Consider the following 18,188-nt stretch of genomic DNA (forward strand, 5'->3'; position numbering starts at 1 on the left):
CAGAGAACCTGAATAGACATTTCTCCAACAGATGGCCAACAGACATGGAAAAAGATACTTAACATTACTCATCATCAGGGAAATACAAATAAAAACCACAATGAGATATCACCTTATATTTGTCAGAATGGTTAGATTCAAAAAGACAAGAAATAACAAATGTTGGCAAGGACATGGAGAAAAAGGAACACTCACACACAGTTAGTGGGAATGTAAAGTGGTGCAACCACTATGAAAAACAGTATGGAGGTTCCTCAAAAAATTAAAAATGGAACTACCACATGATCCAGTAATTCCACTGCTGGGTATTTACCCAAAGAAAATGAAAACACTACTTCAAAAAGATATATGCACTCTTACGTTTACTGCAGCATTATCTTGGTCATTGCAGATTATTACTCAGCTCCCAAAAAAGAAATGAGATCCTGCTACTTGCAACAATGTGGATGGACTTAGAGGGTACAATGCTAAGTGAAATAAGTCAGAGAAAGACAAAGACCATATGATTTCACTTACACAGGGAATTTAAAAAAAACAAATAAAAGAACGACAATAACAAAACAAACAAACAAAAAGCCAAGCAGAAACAGAATCATAAATACAGAAAACAAACGGATACTTTCCAGAAGGGAAGGGGGTCAGAAGGATGGGCAAAATGGGTGAAGTGGAGTGGAAGGCACAGACTTTCCAGTTACAGAATGAATAAGTCATGAGATGAAAGGTACAGCATAGGGAATATAATCAATAGTATTATATTAGTGTTACATGAGGACAGATGCACTTGTGTTGAGCACAGTATAACATATAGAGTGGTGGAGTCACTATGCTGTACACTTGAAATTGATGTAACATTATGCATCAACTATACTTCAATCAAAAAATTATTTTAAAATAATAATAAAATTCTACAAAATAAAATAACCAAGTAAAAAGAAACAAACAAATAAATAAATGGTTGGGGACCCAGGACCCAAACACAAATGCCTGAGGAAGGTTGTTCAATTAATTTCAATGCACTGAATCAAAGAGGATTGAGACCAAACTGCCAAGCTGCTTCAGCTGTGACCCACCTAACACACACCTGGTTTCATAGGCCCACAATTCCTAAATCATAGTACCTTGGATACTATGAAAGAAAAAGACTCTCATAACTTATCTGAAGTAATGTTATTTACTAGCTTTATTTAGTCGACTTAGTGTGAATATTTGTACAACAAAAATATTAAGGTGTTTGATTTAGAGATCGTGCACTAAGTCCTGCTGGGAGTGTTAGTTGACAAAGACTCTATCCTTCGACCAAACTTGAGTCAGGCTCCTCTGAGTCCATAGTGGACCATGAGCTCAGTCCTTGACCCATTTAGTCCAATTTTAGAAGAATCCTGCTGAGTCAGTTTAGTAAAAATCTCACCCCTTAATACCTGATCAGATTCTTCCTTAATCCTTACCCTCACTATCTTTTCACTCTGATCTTCAGCAAAAATTCTGTTAGCAAAGAATTACCCAGCCTCTTAGTAATTTTCTATCCACTGACTCCCAGCCGGCTCCTTGGATATAAATCTCTACTTGTCCTTGTTGTATTCAGAGCTGAGCTGATCTCTCTACCCTATTATAAAATCTCATTGTAGTGGTGCCTCTGAATAAAGTCTGCCTTATTGTTCTTTAACGGGTCCATGAATGGTTTTTTTTTTCTTTAACAGTGTCATATATAGGGCGCCTGGGTGGCTCAGTGGGTTAAGCCGCTGTCTTCGGCTCAGGTCATGATCTCAGGGTCCTGGGATTGAGTCCTGCATCAGGCTCTCTGCTCAGCAGGGAGCCTGCTTCCTCCTCTCTCTCTCTGCCTGCCTCTCTGCCTACTTGTGATCTCTCTCTGTCAAATAAATAAATAAAATCTTTAAAAAAAAACCAGTGTCATATATAATGTCTTTTATAAAATATAAGAAATATAAAAAATACTAAAACACATCTGCCCCCAAGAATTCCACATAAGGGATTATAGACCTCTTCCACACAGCTCTACCCCACTTTCTTTTAAAACACATTGAAGCCATCTGTGAACCATAAATCACCAATTGGCAATTTCTATTTTACAGAACATTAAATTAGAAATAAGAGATGAATCTTATACTGTTTAGATTTCTTAAATTTAAGATCTCTATTAAAATTACTTTGAGTGGTCTGTACTACCTTATGAAATAAATCTCCAAAGTCTAAAATTAGACTTTAAAATTCCTACATAGATTTCTGCTTTGGGGAAGACAAATTAGATCTATTTTGTTCTTATCTGGCCTGCAAAATATAGCTAAAACCTGCATATTATATGTTGAACAAACATAAGAGTCGGAAAAATGGAGAGAAAGCAGACTAAATATGAAACTCAGAAGCTGAGGAACAACACTGTGGTGAATTTTTTGGACCTTCTTTTTGCCTCCTAGATCTCAGACTTAGAAATGAGTAAGTCAACAACCTGAAAACACCAGCAGATATGGACATAAAACAACCTAACCATAGCCTACCCTCTCTAGCCAAATAACCAATAAAGAAGTGGCTAGGATTAAAATGTCTCAAAAACCAATTATGAACACACTTTAAGCAAATTAAAAATACAAAGTCTGTTCAAAGAAATAAAAAATATCAGAAAAAAAGGATACAAAGAAGAACTAAATAGAAATGTTAGAACTGAAAATACAATAACTAGATAAAAAACTCAATAGATGGGCTCAACAACAGAACAGAGGGGAATAGAGGAAAGCACCTGTAAACATGAGGACAGAACAATAAAATTATCCAGTTTAGAAAAGGAGGGGAAAAAACCTGAAAAACAAACCCCAAACCTCAGAGCCTCAGGGACCTATGGGACTATAATGAAAGGTCAAACATTTATAACGTGAGTCCCAAAAGGACTGATGGAAGAGAAGTTTCTTAAAAGCACCTGAAGGGGCACATGGATGGCTCAGTGGGTTAAAGCCTCTGCCTTCAGTTCAGTTCATGACCCCAGGGTCCTGGAGCAAGCCCCACATCGGGCTCTCTGCTGAACAGGGAGCCTGCTTCCCTTCCTCTCTCTCTACCTGCCTCTGTGCCTACTTATGATCTCTGTCAAATAAATAATAAAATCTTAAAAAGAAAAAAAGCACTAGAAGAAATAATGACTGAAAACTTCTCAAATTTGGCAAAAGACATAAGCTGAGAGATTAAAGGAGTGAACCTTCATTGGTATGAATCCCAAGAATCTACTCCAAGACACATCATAGTAAAATGTCTGGAAACTAAAGACGAAAAGACTTAACAGTTGTGAGAGAAGTGATATGGCACTTTGGGAGGTGAATAGTTTGAATATCAGAGGATTTCTTATCAGAATCCATAGAGGCCAGATGGAAGTAGCACAATATTTTTTAAATCCTGAAAGAAAGAAATAGTCAACCTAGTATCCTATACCCAATGAAAATGTCTTTCTGAAATAGGAATTCAAGACATTTTCAGATTAAGGGAAAATTAAAAAAACTTGCCACTATTATACCTTCCCTAAAAGAATAGACAAAGGAAATTCTCTAAACAGAAGGGAAATAATTTTTTAAAAAAGGAAATCTGGAACATCATCAAGGAAAAACTAGCAAGGTAAGCAAAAATATAGGTTAATATAAATATATAGATAGATAGATAGATATGTAAGAAAATACCTCCTTTTGAATGTTTAAATTATGTTTGGTGATTGAAGCAAAAGTTATAATATTGTCTGATGTGGTTCTAGATGTATGTAGAGGAACTGTTCAAGACAGTTATATTACAAATGGAGGTGATAAAGGAATATAAAGGCAGATGAGGATTCTATACTTGACTTAAACTGGTAAAATGATAACACTGGAGGTCTAGAATAAATTATGTACATATAATGTAATTTATAAAGTAACCACAAAAAAGCTATGCAAAGCGATACACTCAAAAGACTAGAAAAAACTGGGGTGCCTGGGTGGCTGAGTGGGTTAAGCCCCTGCCTTCGGCTCAGGTCATGATCTCAGGATCCTGAGATCGAGCCCTGCATTGGGTTCTCTGCTCAGCAGGGAGCCTGCCTCTCCCTCCCTCTCTCTGCCTGCCTCTCTGCCTACTTGTGATCTCTGTCTGTCAAATAAAAAAAGTTTAAAAAAAAAAGACTAGAAAAAACTAAAATGGAATTCTAAAAATTGTCCAAGTAACACACAGGAACATAGGAAAATGTAGAAGATAGAAAGCAGAGAGAATTAAAAAAAAATAAATAAATGGCAGACTTAAGCCCAAATATATTAAATGTAAATGGTTTAAGTACACCAATTAAAAGACAAAGAATAGATAAAAAAACATTAACAGTGTGCTGTCTACTAGAAATTCACTTCTCATATAACATAGTTAAGTTGAAAGTAAAGGGAGTGGAAGAAATACCATGTAAACATTAATCAGAGCCAGACAGGAGTGGCTATATTAACATCAGATAAAGTAGACTTCAGAGCAAAGAAAATTACTCTGGACAGAGAAAGACTTTATGTAATGGTAAAATTCTCCATCTATCAAGAGGACATAGTAGTCCTGAATGTGTATTCATAAAACAAAGCTGTGAAATATGGAAGCAAAAACTAACAGAAATGAAAGGAGAAATAGATAAATCCATGATTATATTTGGAGACTTTAACATCCCCTCTCTCAACATTTGATTGGAACTATACAAAAAATCAGCAAGACTACCTTAGAAGAGCTGCAGAGCATCATTAACCAATAGGATTCAATGGACAGTAATAGAAGGCTTAACCTGAAACAGCAGAATATACATTCTTTGCAAGTACCGAAAGAACATACACTAAGACCGTATGCTCAACCATTAAACCATTAAACAAGGGCACCTGGGTGGCTCAGTGGATTAGTATGCCACTTATTTCATTTTCTAGGATTTTGTGTGAGAATTTTTTAAAGATTTATTTATTTATTTATTTATTTAAGTGAGAGTGAGAGAGAGAAGGGGAGTGAGAAGCAGACTCCCCACTGAGCAAGGCCCAACATGGTATTTGATCCCAGGATCCTGAGATCACAACCTAAGCTGAAGGAAGACACTAAACTGACTGAGCCACCCAGGTGCCCTTTGTGTGATATTTTAATAAAATATTTCTACTACCAAAAAAAAAGCATTAAAAGTCACTTAAGAGGCCCCTGGGTGGATCTGTTGGTTAAGTGTCCGATTCTTGATTTCAGCTCAGGTCTTTTTTTTTTTTTTTAAGATTTATTTTATTTATTTGACAGCGATCCCAAGTAGGCAGAGAGGCAGGCAGAGAGAGAGAGAGGAGGAAGCAGGCTCCCCACTGAGCAGACAGCCCGATGTAGAACTCGATCCCGGGACCCTGAGATCATGACCTGAGCCGAAGGCAGAGGCTTAACCACTAAGCCACCCAGGCACCCCTCAGCTCAGGTCTTGAACTCACGGTGGTGAGATCAAGCGCCAACATCAAGCTCAGTGCTCAGCAGTGAGTCTGCTTAACAATATCTCCCTCCCTCTTCCTCTGTCCTTCCCCACTAACTTGCTCACTCTTTGTCAGAAAAATAAATAAATAAATAAAAATAAAGTCACTTAAAAAAGGGAGATACTTGGGTATAAATTGAACAAAACATGAAAATGTTAAAAATGACACAATGCTGATAAAAGAAATCAAAGCTCTAAATGCATACTGTGTTCACTCATAGGAACCCAACAAAAATGCAGATTCTCCTCACAATGACACAAAAGTTCAACAAAATTTCTATCAAAATTTCAATAAGCTTTTTTGTAGATACAAAAAATATTCTAAAATATAGAAAGATAAAGGAAATAGATTACTGAAACAATTCTGAAAAAGAAGAGTAAAATGGGAGGAATTAGTTGACCTGACTTTAGAACTCAATGGTTTCCGTAATTAAGACTATAGTTTTGGTGGGGAGCTAGACAAACAGATCAGCAGAATAGAACACCCAGAAACAGATCCACACAAATATGCCCAACTGGTTTCTGACCAAGATCATAAGCAGTTCAATGGGAGAAAGACAACTTTTGAAACAAATGATGCTAGAGCAATTAGAAATTCATAGGAGGGGGGAAAAAACCTTGACCTAAGTCTCACACCTTATTTAAAATTAAGCCCAAATGGATTACAGACTTTAATGTAAAACTATAAAACTTTTAGAAATAAATAGGAGAAAATCTTTAGATCCTAGGGCTAGGCAAAGAGTTCTTAAACTTTTGACACCAAAGCAAGATCTAAAACAAAAACAAAAACACACCTGATAAATTGGACCTCAACAAAAATCAAACCTTTTGCTCTGTGAAAGACCATGTTGAGGGAATAAAAAAAACAAGCTATACAATGGAAGAAAATATTTGCAAAGCACCTATCTGATATAGGACTAGGGCCTAGACTATACAAAGGATGCTTAAACCTCAAGAGGACAAAAGCAAAAACTCCTATTCAAACATGGCTAAAAGACATGAAGAGATATTTTACCCAAGATAACATTCATTTGGCAAATAAACACAAGAGAAGATGTCCTTGTTATATGAAACTACCTTAAGCTGTCTCAAACCAGATACACACACACAAATTAATTCCATAGGGTTAGAGACCTACAGATTTATATCCTCTCCCTTTCAAGTCCACAGAACCTCTAATTGTCTGTGTTGTAGGAACAAAAGGTGTCAAACATGTCATTAGTTATTTCTCTATTTCATGTTAATGAGAAAAAATAGGATCATATGTTAAAAAGAAATTCAAACCGGCATCTCCTTCAACCTCCTTTTTCTTCACCCGCTTAATTCTCTTCTTTAGGACCTTCGTTAGGAAATTAGCAAATTTATTGTTTTCTCCAACGGCTGCTTGGAAGCCAGCATAGAGTGCTTTTTCTTGGTCCTGGAGCTTGGCAATTTCATTCTTTTTCTCTTCCATCTCTTTAAGAGTTTCATTTATTTTCCACTAAGGAACAAAACCAAGAATAAGTGAAAGTATTTCTGATAAACCAGGTTCAGAGAACACTGTATATTGCAATGTAAGGTTATAGTTCACAAACATTTTTTTTTTAATCTTTTCCACAGAAGTTTACACTTCCGATGTTTGCAGAGCCATCCATTTATTTGGTTAAAATTTTATAATTCTCTGGTAAAAATCAGATAAGATCATTTTCCTAGTGTTTAGCTTCCTCAAAAAATCTAAATTAAGTGAAATTTTTAATGTCAGCTATTATTTTTGCATGTGTGGTCTCAAAAACAAAAGATGTTTTTCATATGAATATGTGACAACTGAAACAAAAAGACATCTCATCTCTTAGTGCAGCAGTTTTACCTTAAAAATGATGTTACTATTCAGTATGTAATATCTATTTGATTTAATCTTTCTTCCTTTAAGACAAAAGTTGGATGGTATCATTTATCTCTTTAAATTTAACATATACATAACAAACAAAGACACTTACTTTCTATGATACTCAATTATATATTACCATGAAACTAGTTACCATATTTGAGAAACTAGTCAACTTCTTTTCCAAGTATGTTCATAAGGATAACATATAATCAAAACTCAACTTTACATGTTAGCTAGTGACCATAAAAATAGATTTTGAAATTTGTAAACTAAATAGAAGTCTCAATTTTGAAAACTTATTTTCCTATCATACAAAACATCAGATCAAATTCATTGTAAAGTCTGATTCACTTCTCTCTGACCAAGAATACCAAAAGCCGAGCAAGCAGGAGTAAGAGGGGCGTAGGGGTCGGAGAGGAGGAGGGATAAAAGAGAGGAGGACTAGAACAACAGGAGAAATTAAGTTGAGAAGATGAAGAAGGAAACAAAGAAACAGAGTACAGGTCCCCTCTGTACCTAAAGGATATAGCCAGCAAGCATTCTCCTGCCCATTCATACCTGCATATCCTGTTCTTCTTTGTCTAATGAATTAACACGCTCTTGAAGTATGTTCTCCTGTTTTTCAAAATTCTTGAGGAGAAGCATTTCTTGAAATAATGTGACATGGTGAAGGTCAGATAATTTCATCTGAGTATCTAGTTTCAGTTTCTGATGTCTCAGAAGATGGAGTTCTGCATCAAAAGTGACTATCAGTTCTTTGATCTGAGGTGGAAAAAGATTTGACTGTATGTTAGAAGTTAAGAACAAGTAACTGTACTTTTAAAACCATCTAACATTCCTAATTTGTTTAAGTAAAGGCATTTTCTCATTATTCTGTTATCATGGAGAAGGAATTATATGGGCTCATGTGTATGTGTAGTCCTAGAAATCAATTTATCAATATTACAAAATTTATATAAATTTATTAAGCAGTAGGGATTCTGTAACTATAGTCCTTCCAGCTATTTCTTGGCCATGATTAAGCCATCAATGGAGAATGCTCTTCTAGCTGTACTATATGGTTTAAATCAGAGACTAGGAGTTCCTTGCGCATAGGATTTCTATCTGCCTCCACTTCACCCCATAGTATCTCTACATTTCCTTTCATACAGGAAGCACTACATATTCTCCTCAACTTATTTTAAAAATTTTCAAACATTTCAAAAGGTGATTTAATTTGCAACAGAGCTGGGATAAGAATGAAATATCCCAAGACCCGGTCTAGACCTTCTTCCACAGACATCCCAATGATTTTAAAGGCTCAGTTATGCTCTGATTTTCAAAATTTTTCAAAATTTTTACTAATATCTACTATGTATCTGGCATTTTCCAGACACTGCAGGAAAACCAAAGATGATTATGTGTGGCCCTTCTCTCAAGAACTGTGTAATTTAATTTTCAAGACAAAACTAACACATATGAGCCCTGAGTGATATACAGAATTGCTGAATCATTATATTGTATACCAGAAACTAATATAACACTACATTTAGTTATTCTTCAATTTAAAAAACCAATAAACATAAAACAGCAAGAAAGAGAAGTGGAAAATGAGTTGCTGCTAGGTGGAATTGGAGTTCAGACCAAAGAAGAATATGTAATGTGGACAGAAGATTCTGGAGAAGTTTTGGAACTGGGTTGAGTTTCACATGATGACTCACAACTGAAAGCAAACCATTGCAGGTGGGAGGAAATAACAAAGGAAAAAACAAATACAAAATTCAGAATGGGGGTGGGGAATGGGAGTGGGGAGAAGCAGGAAGAAAGAGAAAGCAGGGCTGGACAAAGTAGAGACAATGAGTGAAGAATACGTTTGGGGAGTTTTTTTTGTTTTGTTTTGTTTTTTAAGATTTTTATTTATTTGACACAGAGAGAGAAACCACAAGTAGGCAGAGAGGCAGACAGAGAGAGAGAGGGGAGGAAGCAGGCTCCCTACGGAGCAAAGAGCCCGATGCGGGGCTCGATCCCAGGACTCTGGGATCATGACCTGAGCCGAAGGCAGAGGCTTTAACCCACTGAGCCATCCAGGCGCCCTTGTCTGGGGAGTTTTATGAGGTGCCTTCTCAGGGTGGAGCAGGATAGACACTGCAGGAAGGGAATTCTACACGGCTGGCAGCAAGGAGCCATCTATCCAGCAAAGGTCCTTTTCCTTCTGGATTCAGAGCACCTCCTGTACAACTGGCCCCAACCTGGTCTGGTTTCCTAGAAATAAAAATAGGTGCCGTTCCAGCTCCAGAACAGTTTTGAAGCTGGTCATCACCATGAACACTCCCACTGATGAGACAAATCACACCTTAGGGAAAGAGGAGGATGTGAAAAAACAGAGGGTGCCCCATTTTCTCCAGAAGATTTTTAAATTATGTGCCATCCATCATCTGAAAGCTGCTCCATCATTTCCCCTTTACTGAGACTTCAGTTAGATGCCAAATAACATGGATTTGCCCTTAATTCCTAGCTTTGCCAAAGCAAAACATTTAAAAGCTCTAAAGTTTTTGGGCAGAGCACAATAATTAACAGAAGGCCAGGGATGGGGAGGAAGCTAAACCTTCAGTGAGTTGTGGGCCAGTCGGGGCTTGGGAAAGTTTATTGTAGAGAAAATTTAGACCAATAAATAAGAAAGTATATCTAGTTCTTCCCTGCTCTCCCCTCTTTCAGCTTTAAAAAGGCAGTGTCACCCTTACCCTGTTAGTTAAATACTGTTGCATGTACAAATGTTTAATCTCATCCCTTTTCATAACTTCCAGCTCTATATCAATTGGATCTGCTTTTTCAAATTCCAAAAACTTCACAGCATCTACACTGAATGATGATGCCTTCGATGATCTAGACAATGAATCTCTTGTCGTCAAATCACTGTCCTTTCTAGAAGAGAGTCTGAGGAATCCTCCACCTGAGATAGCAGACTCTCCCTTTTCCAGCTGGGAGGACGTTTCATCCTGAATCTTGATCTGCTGTCGCTTAAAATTTAGGAGAGTTTCCTCATCATACTGAAATCTCTTTTCTGGAACTTCTTCCGGGAGTATCTGGGGGACTTGGGGAATAGGAATGTGCTTAGACACATGAAGAGTTGATTGGATACTCTTCAGTTCCTGAACCAGGCACTGTATTTCCTCAATGACAGCCACTTTAAGGTCTCGAAGAGAGAGGATACATTTGTTCATGTTCTTTTTCTTTGAGTGGGCCTTGATAAAAAGAATAGAAGAAAACAAAATGAGAACCCATTCACAAAGGATGATTTGAAATATTTTTGTCCTTTAACTGGTATGTATGCCTAGCAAAAATCCAAGAAAAAAAATTTATCTGACCATTTCTATTCACTACTAAGTTACTCTTTTCTCTAGCTTTTAGGCTGTTTCCCATTGATCTTCTCCAAAAGAAGAAGACAGTATGGTTGTGACCTCTGGTATCCCTCAGCTGGCTCATAGGACGCAGTTCTGCTCTCCTCTTCTGACCAATGAGGGGGAAGTCCTTCCTGAAGTTTTGTACTCAGCCAGAGCCTAGAGAGGGGAAGGTCATTCTTTAGTGAGGAACATATATATGTAACTGCTTATCCCTGATGGAGACTCCAGTTCGACTGGCTTAGACACATTTAGGGTTGCCCACTTAGGGCCAAACTAAAGTTTAGCCTAATTTTATTCTGCATTTTGCCCATATTCTTCCTGTTACTTCTTGTGCAGGGACTCTCATGATCTTGAATTTCTATATCATGAACACCAACAGATTACAGGACACTTTCTCAGTTCCTTTTCCATTTATCTAAGCCAAACTATGCCCCCTGCCTCAAGCCACAGGAGCCATAGTGGCCCATTGTTTCCTCATTAACAGCTGTTTCCAAAATGCTCTTCCCAGAGCCTATAGGTAAAAGCAACCCTAATCCTGTGTACAATTAGGCAACGAGGTGGTCCAAAGGCTATTAAGAGTTACTTTGCCTAAATATACAGGTTTACAAAAAAGGATCAAAAGCACTTCTCCAAACTGACAGTAGTACTATAGTAGTAGGGGATTTTAACATCCCACTTACATCAGTGCATACATCACCCAGATAAAAAATTAACAAGGAGATAGTGGCTTTGAATGACACTTTAGGACCAGATGGACCTAACAGATATATATAAAATATTCCATCCAAAAATGGCATACACAATCTTTTCAAGTTCACATGCAATATTCTCCAGGATGGATCACATGTTAAGCCACAAAACAAGTCTCAATAATTCAAAAAGATGGAAATCATATCATGCATCTGTTTGGACCACAATGGTAGAAAAGTAAAAATCAATTGTGAGGAAAGAACACAAACACATGGAGGTTAAAAACATGCTACTCAACAATGAATGGGTTGAGTGAGACCCCCAAAGAGGCAGGAAAAAGAAAGAAAGAAAGAGAAAAAGAGAGAGAAAGAAAAGAAAAGGAAAGGAAAGGAAAGGAAAGGAAAGGAAAGGAAAAAACAGTCCAAAATCTTTGGAATGCAGTAAAAGCAGTTCTAAGAAGGAATTTTATAGTATACAGGCCTACTCAAGAAATAAGAAAAAGCTTAAATAAACAACCTAATTTTACACCTAAAAGAGCTAGAAAAAGAACCAAAAAAAGCCCAAAGCTAGTAGAATGAATGAAATAATTAAGCTTAGAGCAGAAATAAATGAAATAGAAATAAACAAACAATAACAACAAAAAATAAAAGATCAATGAAACAAGGAGCTGTTTCTTAAAAAATAAAATTAATACACTTTTAGCTAGACTCGTCAAGAAAAAAGGAGAAGACTCAATAAATATAACCAGAAATGAAGGAGAAATGACAACTGACTCCACAGAAATACAAAAAAATTATAAGAAAATATTGTGGAAAATTATATGTCAACAAATTGGACAAACTAGAAGAAAGTAATAAAATTCCTAGAAGCATATAAACTTATAAAGTTGAATAAGGAATAGAAAATCTGAACAGATGAATTATTAGCAATGAGATTGAATCAGTAATCAAAAAATTTCCAAAAAAAACGAAAGTCCAAGACCAAGTAGACTCACAGGTGAATTTTACCAAACATTTAAAGAATTAATACCTATTCTTTTCAAACTCTTCCAAAAAATATAATAGGAAGGAAAGCTTCCAGGTACATTCTAGCATTGGCAATATGCTAGAATTGGTAATATGGTATTGGTAATACCAGCATTACCCTGGTATTGAAACCAACAAAGCCACTATAGGCCAACTTGTCTGATGAACATAGATGCAAAAATCAATAAGATACTAGCAAACCAAAATCAACAATACATTGAAAAAACTATTTACCACAATCAGGTAGGATTTATTCCAGGGGTGCAAGTGTGGTTCAATATTCACAAATCAATCGATGTCATATATACCATTAACCAGAGAAAGAATGAAAACTATATAATCATCCTAATAGATCCAGAGAAAACATTTGACAAAATTCAACATCTATTCATGAAAAAAAAAAAAGCTCCCAACAAAGATTTAGAGAGAACATGCCTCAACATAATAAAGGCCTTATATGAAAAACCCACAGCTAATATCATTACTAAATGGTGAAAAACTGACAGCTTTTCCTGAGATCAGTAACAAGACAGAGATGCCCACTTTCACCACTTTCACTCAACATAGTACTAGAAGTCCCAGCCACAGCAATCAGACAAGAAAAAGAAATAAAAGGCATCCATATTAACTTCCATCCAAGGAAGAAGTAAAACTGTCACTCTTTGTAGATGACAAGATACTATATATAGGAAAAACCATAAAGAGACCATCAAAAATCTACTAGAACTGGTAAAGTAATTCTGCAGAGTTACACGAGACAAAATTAATATAGAAGAATTTGTTGCATTTCTATACACTAATAACAAAGTAGCAGATAGAGAAAATAAGAAATCAATTTATTTATTTTTTTAAGATTTTATTTATTTGAGAGAGAGAGAGAGCATGAAAGGGGTGAGGGGCAGAGGAAGAAGCCAGCTCCCTGATGAGCAGAGGGCCTGATGTGGGACTTGATCCTGGGACTCCAGGATCATGACCTGAGCCAAAGGTAGTTGCTGAACCAACTGAGCCACCCAGGTGCCCAAGAAATCAATTTATAATTGCACCAACAAGAATAAAATACCCAGGAATAAACTTAACCAAGGAAGTGAAATATCTGTACTCTGAAAGCTATAAAATACTGATAGAACAAATTGTGGAAAACACAAATAAATGGAAAGACACTCCTCTGTGCTCATGAATTGGAAGGATTAATATTTTCAAAAATATCTATACTACCCAGAGCAATCTACAAATCTAATGCAATACCTATCAAAATACCAACAGCATTTTTCACAGAACTACAACAAATAATTCTAAAAATTGTATGGAACCACAAAAGATCTCAAGTAGCCAAAGCAATCTTAAGACAAAAGAACAAAACTGGAGGTATCAAAATCCCAGATTTCATGATATACCACAAGGCTGTAGTAATCAAAACAGTATGGTACTGGTACAAAAATAGACATGTAGCTCAATGAACAGAATTGAAAACCCAGAAATAAACCCATGCTCATATGGTCAATTAATCTACAACAACAACAAAAATGGCAGGAACATACAATGGGGGAAATACAGTCTCTTCAACAAATGGTGCTGGAAAAATTGGACAGCTACATGCAAAGGAATAAAACTAGACCACTTTCTTATACCATACACAAAAATGAACTTGAAATTAATTATAGATCTAAATGTGAGACCTAAAACCATAAAATTCCTAAAAGAAAGCATAGGCAATAATTTCTTTGACATCAGCCAAAGAAATATCTTTGCAGATAGGTCTCCTAAGAGAAGGGAAACAAAATCAACACTAAACTGTTGGGAGTACACCAAAATAAAAAGATTTGTAGAACAAAGGAAACAGTCAACAAAATCAAGAGACAACCCAGTGAATGGGAGGAGATATTTGTAAATTATATATCCAATACGGAGTTAACATCCAAAATACATGACGAACTTATGCAACTCAACACCAAAAACAAACAAACAAACAAAAAAACCAATCCAATTAAAAAATGGGCAGAGGGCCTGAATAGACATTTCCAAAGAAGACATACAAATGGTCAACAGACACATGAAAAGGTGCTCAATATCACTAATCATCAGGGAAATGCAAATCAAAACTACAATGAGATATCACCTTACATCTGTCAAATGGCTAGTATCAAAAAGACAAATAACAAGTATTGGCAAGGATGTGGAGAAAAAGAAATCATCATGCATCACAGGTGCGAATGTAAATTGGTACCACCACTGTGGAAAATGGCATGGAGGCTCCACAAAAAATTAACAACAGAACTATCACATGATCCAACAATACTACTTATGGGTATTTATCTGAAGAAAACAAAAACACTAATTTGAAAAGATATATACACCTCCATATTTACTACAGCATTACTTACAATAGCGAAAATATGGCAGCAACCCTAATGTCCATCCATGGATGAATGGATAAAGAAGAGGTGGTATATACATACAATGAAATATGCATCTATAAAAAGGATAAGATCTGAGAAAGGAGCAAGATGACAGAAGAGTAGGAGAACTAATATCATTGGGTCCCAGGAGTTCATCTACATAGAAAAAGAGAGATAAACAAATGGACCTTGAGGGGAGAATTCAAGGGATAAATGATACCATAAGATGAAACAATATTAGAATAATTGGGATCCCAGAAGAAGGAAGAGAGAGAAGGGCAGAAGGTATATTGGAGCAAATTATAGCAGAGAATTTCCCTAATTTGGGGAAGGGAACAAGTATCAAAATCCAGGAGGCACAGAGATACCCCCTCAAATTCAATAAAAATAGGTCAACAACCTATTACCTAATAGTAAAACTTACAAGTCTCAGTAACAAAGAGAAAATCCTGAAAGTGGCTTGAGACAAGAGGTTTGTAACATACAACAGTAGATATATTAGATCAGCAGCAGACCTATCCACAGAGACCTGGCAGGCCAGAAAGGACTGGCATGATATATTCAGAGCACTAAATGAGAAAAAGATGCATCCAGGAATATTATATCCAGCTAGGCTGATATTGAAAATAGAAGGAGAGATAAAAAGATAAAAAGAAAAAAAAATAAAGATAAAAGTCTCCAGGACAAACAAAAACTAAAAGAATTTGCAAACACCAAACCAGCCCTATAGGAAATTTTTAAAGGGGTCCTCTAAGCAAAGAGAGAGACTAAAAGTAACAGACCAGAAAGGAACAGAGACAATATACAGTCTCAGTCACCTTACAGACAATACAATGGCACTAAATTCATATCTTTCAGTAGTTACTTTGAATGTAAATGAACTAAATGCCTCAATCAAAAGACACAGTGTATCAGAATGGATATTTTTAAAAGGCTGTCTGTAATAAACTCATTTTAAACCCCAAAACAACTCCAGATTTACAGTGAAGAAGTGGTAAACAATTTACCATGCTAATGTACATAAAAAGAAACTGGGGTGGCAATCCTTATATCAGACAAATTAGATTTTAAGCCAAAGACTATAATAAGAGATGAGGAAGGACACTATGACATACTTAAATGGTATGTCCAACAAGAAGATCTAACAATTTTAAATATCTCTGCCCCTAACCTAGGAGCAGCCAATTATATAAACCAATTAATAATAAAATCAAAGAAACACATTGTCAATAATACAATAGTAGGGAACTTTAACACCGCCCCCCACCACTGAAATGGACAGATCAACCAAGCAAAAGATCAACAAGGAAATAAAGCCTTTAAATGACACACTGGACCAGATGGACATCACAGATATATTCAGAACATTCCATCCAAAAACAACAGAATACACATTTTCTCTGGTGCACATGGAATATTCTCCAGAATAGATTATATCTTGGGTCACAAATCAGGTCTCAACTGGTACCAAAAGATTGGGATCATTCCCTGCATATTTTCAGACCACAATGCTCTGAAGCTAGAACTCAACCACAAGAGGAAAGTTGGAAAGAACTCAAATATATGGAGGTTAAAGAGCATCCTACTACAGAATGAATGGGTCAACCAGGAAATTAAAGAAAAATTGAAAAAAAATTATGGAAATGAAAACACAACTGTTCTTTGGGACACAATAAAGGCAGTCCTGAGAGGAAAGTATATTGGAATATAAGCCTACCTCAAGAAACAAGAAAGGTCTCAAACACAACCTAACCCTACACCTAAAGGAGCTGGGGAAAGAGCAGCAAAGAAAGCCTAAACCCCACAGAAGAGAAATACGAAAGTACAGAGCAGAAATCAATGAAATAGAAACCAAAAGAACAGTAGAACAGATCAGTGAAAGTAGGAGCTAGTTCTCTGAAAGAATTCATAAGATTGATAAACCCCTGGCCAGACTTATCTAAAAGAAAAGAGAAAGGACCCAAATTAATAAAATCATGAGTGAAAGAGGAGAGATCACAACCAACACCAAAGAAATACAAACAATTATAAAGAACACTTTGTGAGCAGCTATACACCAGCAAATTTAACAATCTGGAAGAAATAGATGCATTCCTATAGACATATAAACTACCAAAACTGGACTGGGGAGAAAAAAAGACCTGAACAGATGCATAACCAGGAAGGAAATTGAAGCGGTCATCAAAAATCTCCCAATAAACAAGAGCCCAGGGCCAGATGGCTTCCTAGGGGAATTCTACCAAACATTTAAAGAAGAATTAACTCCTATTCTCATGAAACTGTTCCAAAAAATAGAAATGGAAGGAAAACTTCCAGACTCATTTTATGAGGCCAGCATTACCTTGATCCCCAAACCAGACAAAGACCCCATCAAAAAGAAGAATTACAGACCAATATACTTGATGAAAATGGATGCAAAAATTCTAACCAAAATACTAGCCAATAGGATCCAACAGTACATGAAAAGGATTACTCAGCACAACCAAGTGGGATTTATTCTTGGGTTGCAAGGTTGGTTCAACATCCACAAACCAATCAATGTGATACAATACATTAATAATAGAAAGAACAAGAACCATATGATACTCTCAATGGATGCTGAACAAGAACCATATGATACTCTCAATGGATGCTGAAAAAGCATTTGACAAAGTACTGCATTCTTTCTTGATCAAAACTCTTCACAGTGTATGGATAGGAGGTATATACCTCAATATCATCAAAGCCATCTATGAAAAACCCACAGTGAATATCATCCTCAGTGGGGAAAATCTGAGAGCTTTTCCCCTAAGGTCAGGAACAAAGCAGGGTTGTCCACTATCTCCACTGCTATTCAAAACAGTACTAGAAGTCCTAGCCTCAGCAATCAGACAACAAAAAGAAATGAAAGCCATCTGAATCAGCAAGGAAGAAGTCAAACTCTCATTCTTTGAAGATGATATGATATGTTATGTGGAAAACCCAGAAGACTCCACTACAAAACTGCTAGAACTCATACAGGAATTCAGTAAATTGTCAGGATATAAAATCAATGCACAGAAATCAGTTGCTTTTCTATACACCAACAGCAAGACAGAAGAAAGAGAAATTAAGGAGTTAATCCCTTTACAAATACACCCAGAACCATAGAATACCTAGGAATAAACCTAACCAAAGAGGCAAAGAATCTGTACTCAGAAAACTAAAATACTCATGAAAGAAATGGAGGAAGACATAAAGAAATGGAAAAACGTTCCATGCTCATGGACTGGAAGAACAAATAATGCAATCCCTATCAAAATACCATCAACATTTTTCAAAGAAATGGAGCAAATAATCCTAAAATTTATATGGAAACAGAAAAGACCCCAAATA

At 36.2% G+C, this 18,188-nt stretch overlaps 1 protein-coding gene across 1 annotated transcript in view; it reads right to left on the reverse strand.

Annotated features, from left to right (window-relative positions):
• The window catches only part of CFAP44 (cilia and flagella associated protein 44), a 164,896-nt gene that overhangs the window by 14,732 nt on the left and 131,976 nt on the right, over positions 1 to 18,188 (reverse strand). The window contains exons 26-28 of the mRNA XM_044251397.1: positions 10,064 to 10,564; positions 7,902 to 8,105; positions 6,761 to 6,956 (exon numbers count right to left, since the gene is read on the reverse strand). Of these exons, the coding sequence (XP_044107332.1) occupies positions 6,761 to 6,956; positions 7,902 to 8,105; positions 10,064 to 10,564 (901 nt within the window). The remainder of the gene's footprint in view (positions 1 to 6,760; positions 6,957 to 7,901; positions 8,106 to 10,063; positions 10,565 to 18,188) is intronic.

Source organism: Neovison vison, chromosome 6, assembly GCF_020171115.1.
Source record: "Neovison vison isolate M4711 chromosome 6, ASM_NN_V1, whole genome shotgun sequence".
Taxonomy (NCBI): Eukaryota; Metazoa; Chordata; class Mammalia; order Carnivora; family Mustelidae; genus Neogale; species Neogale vison.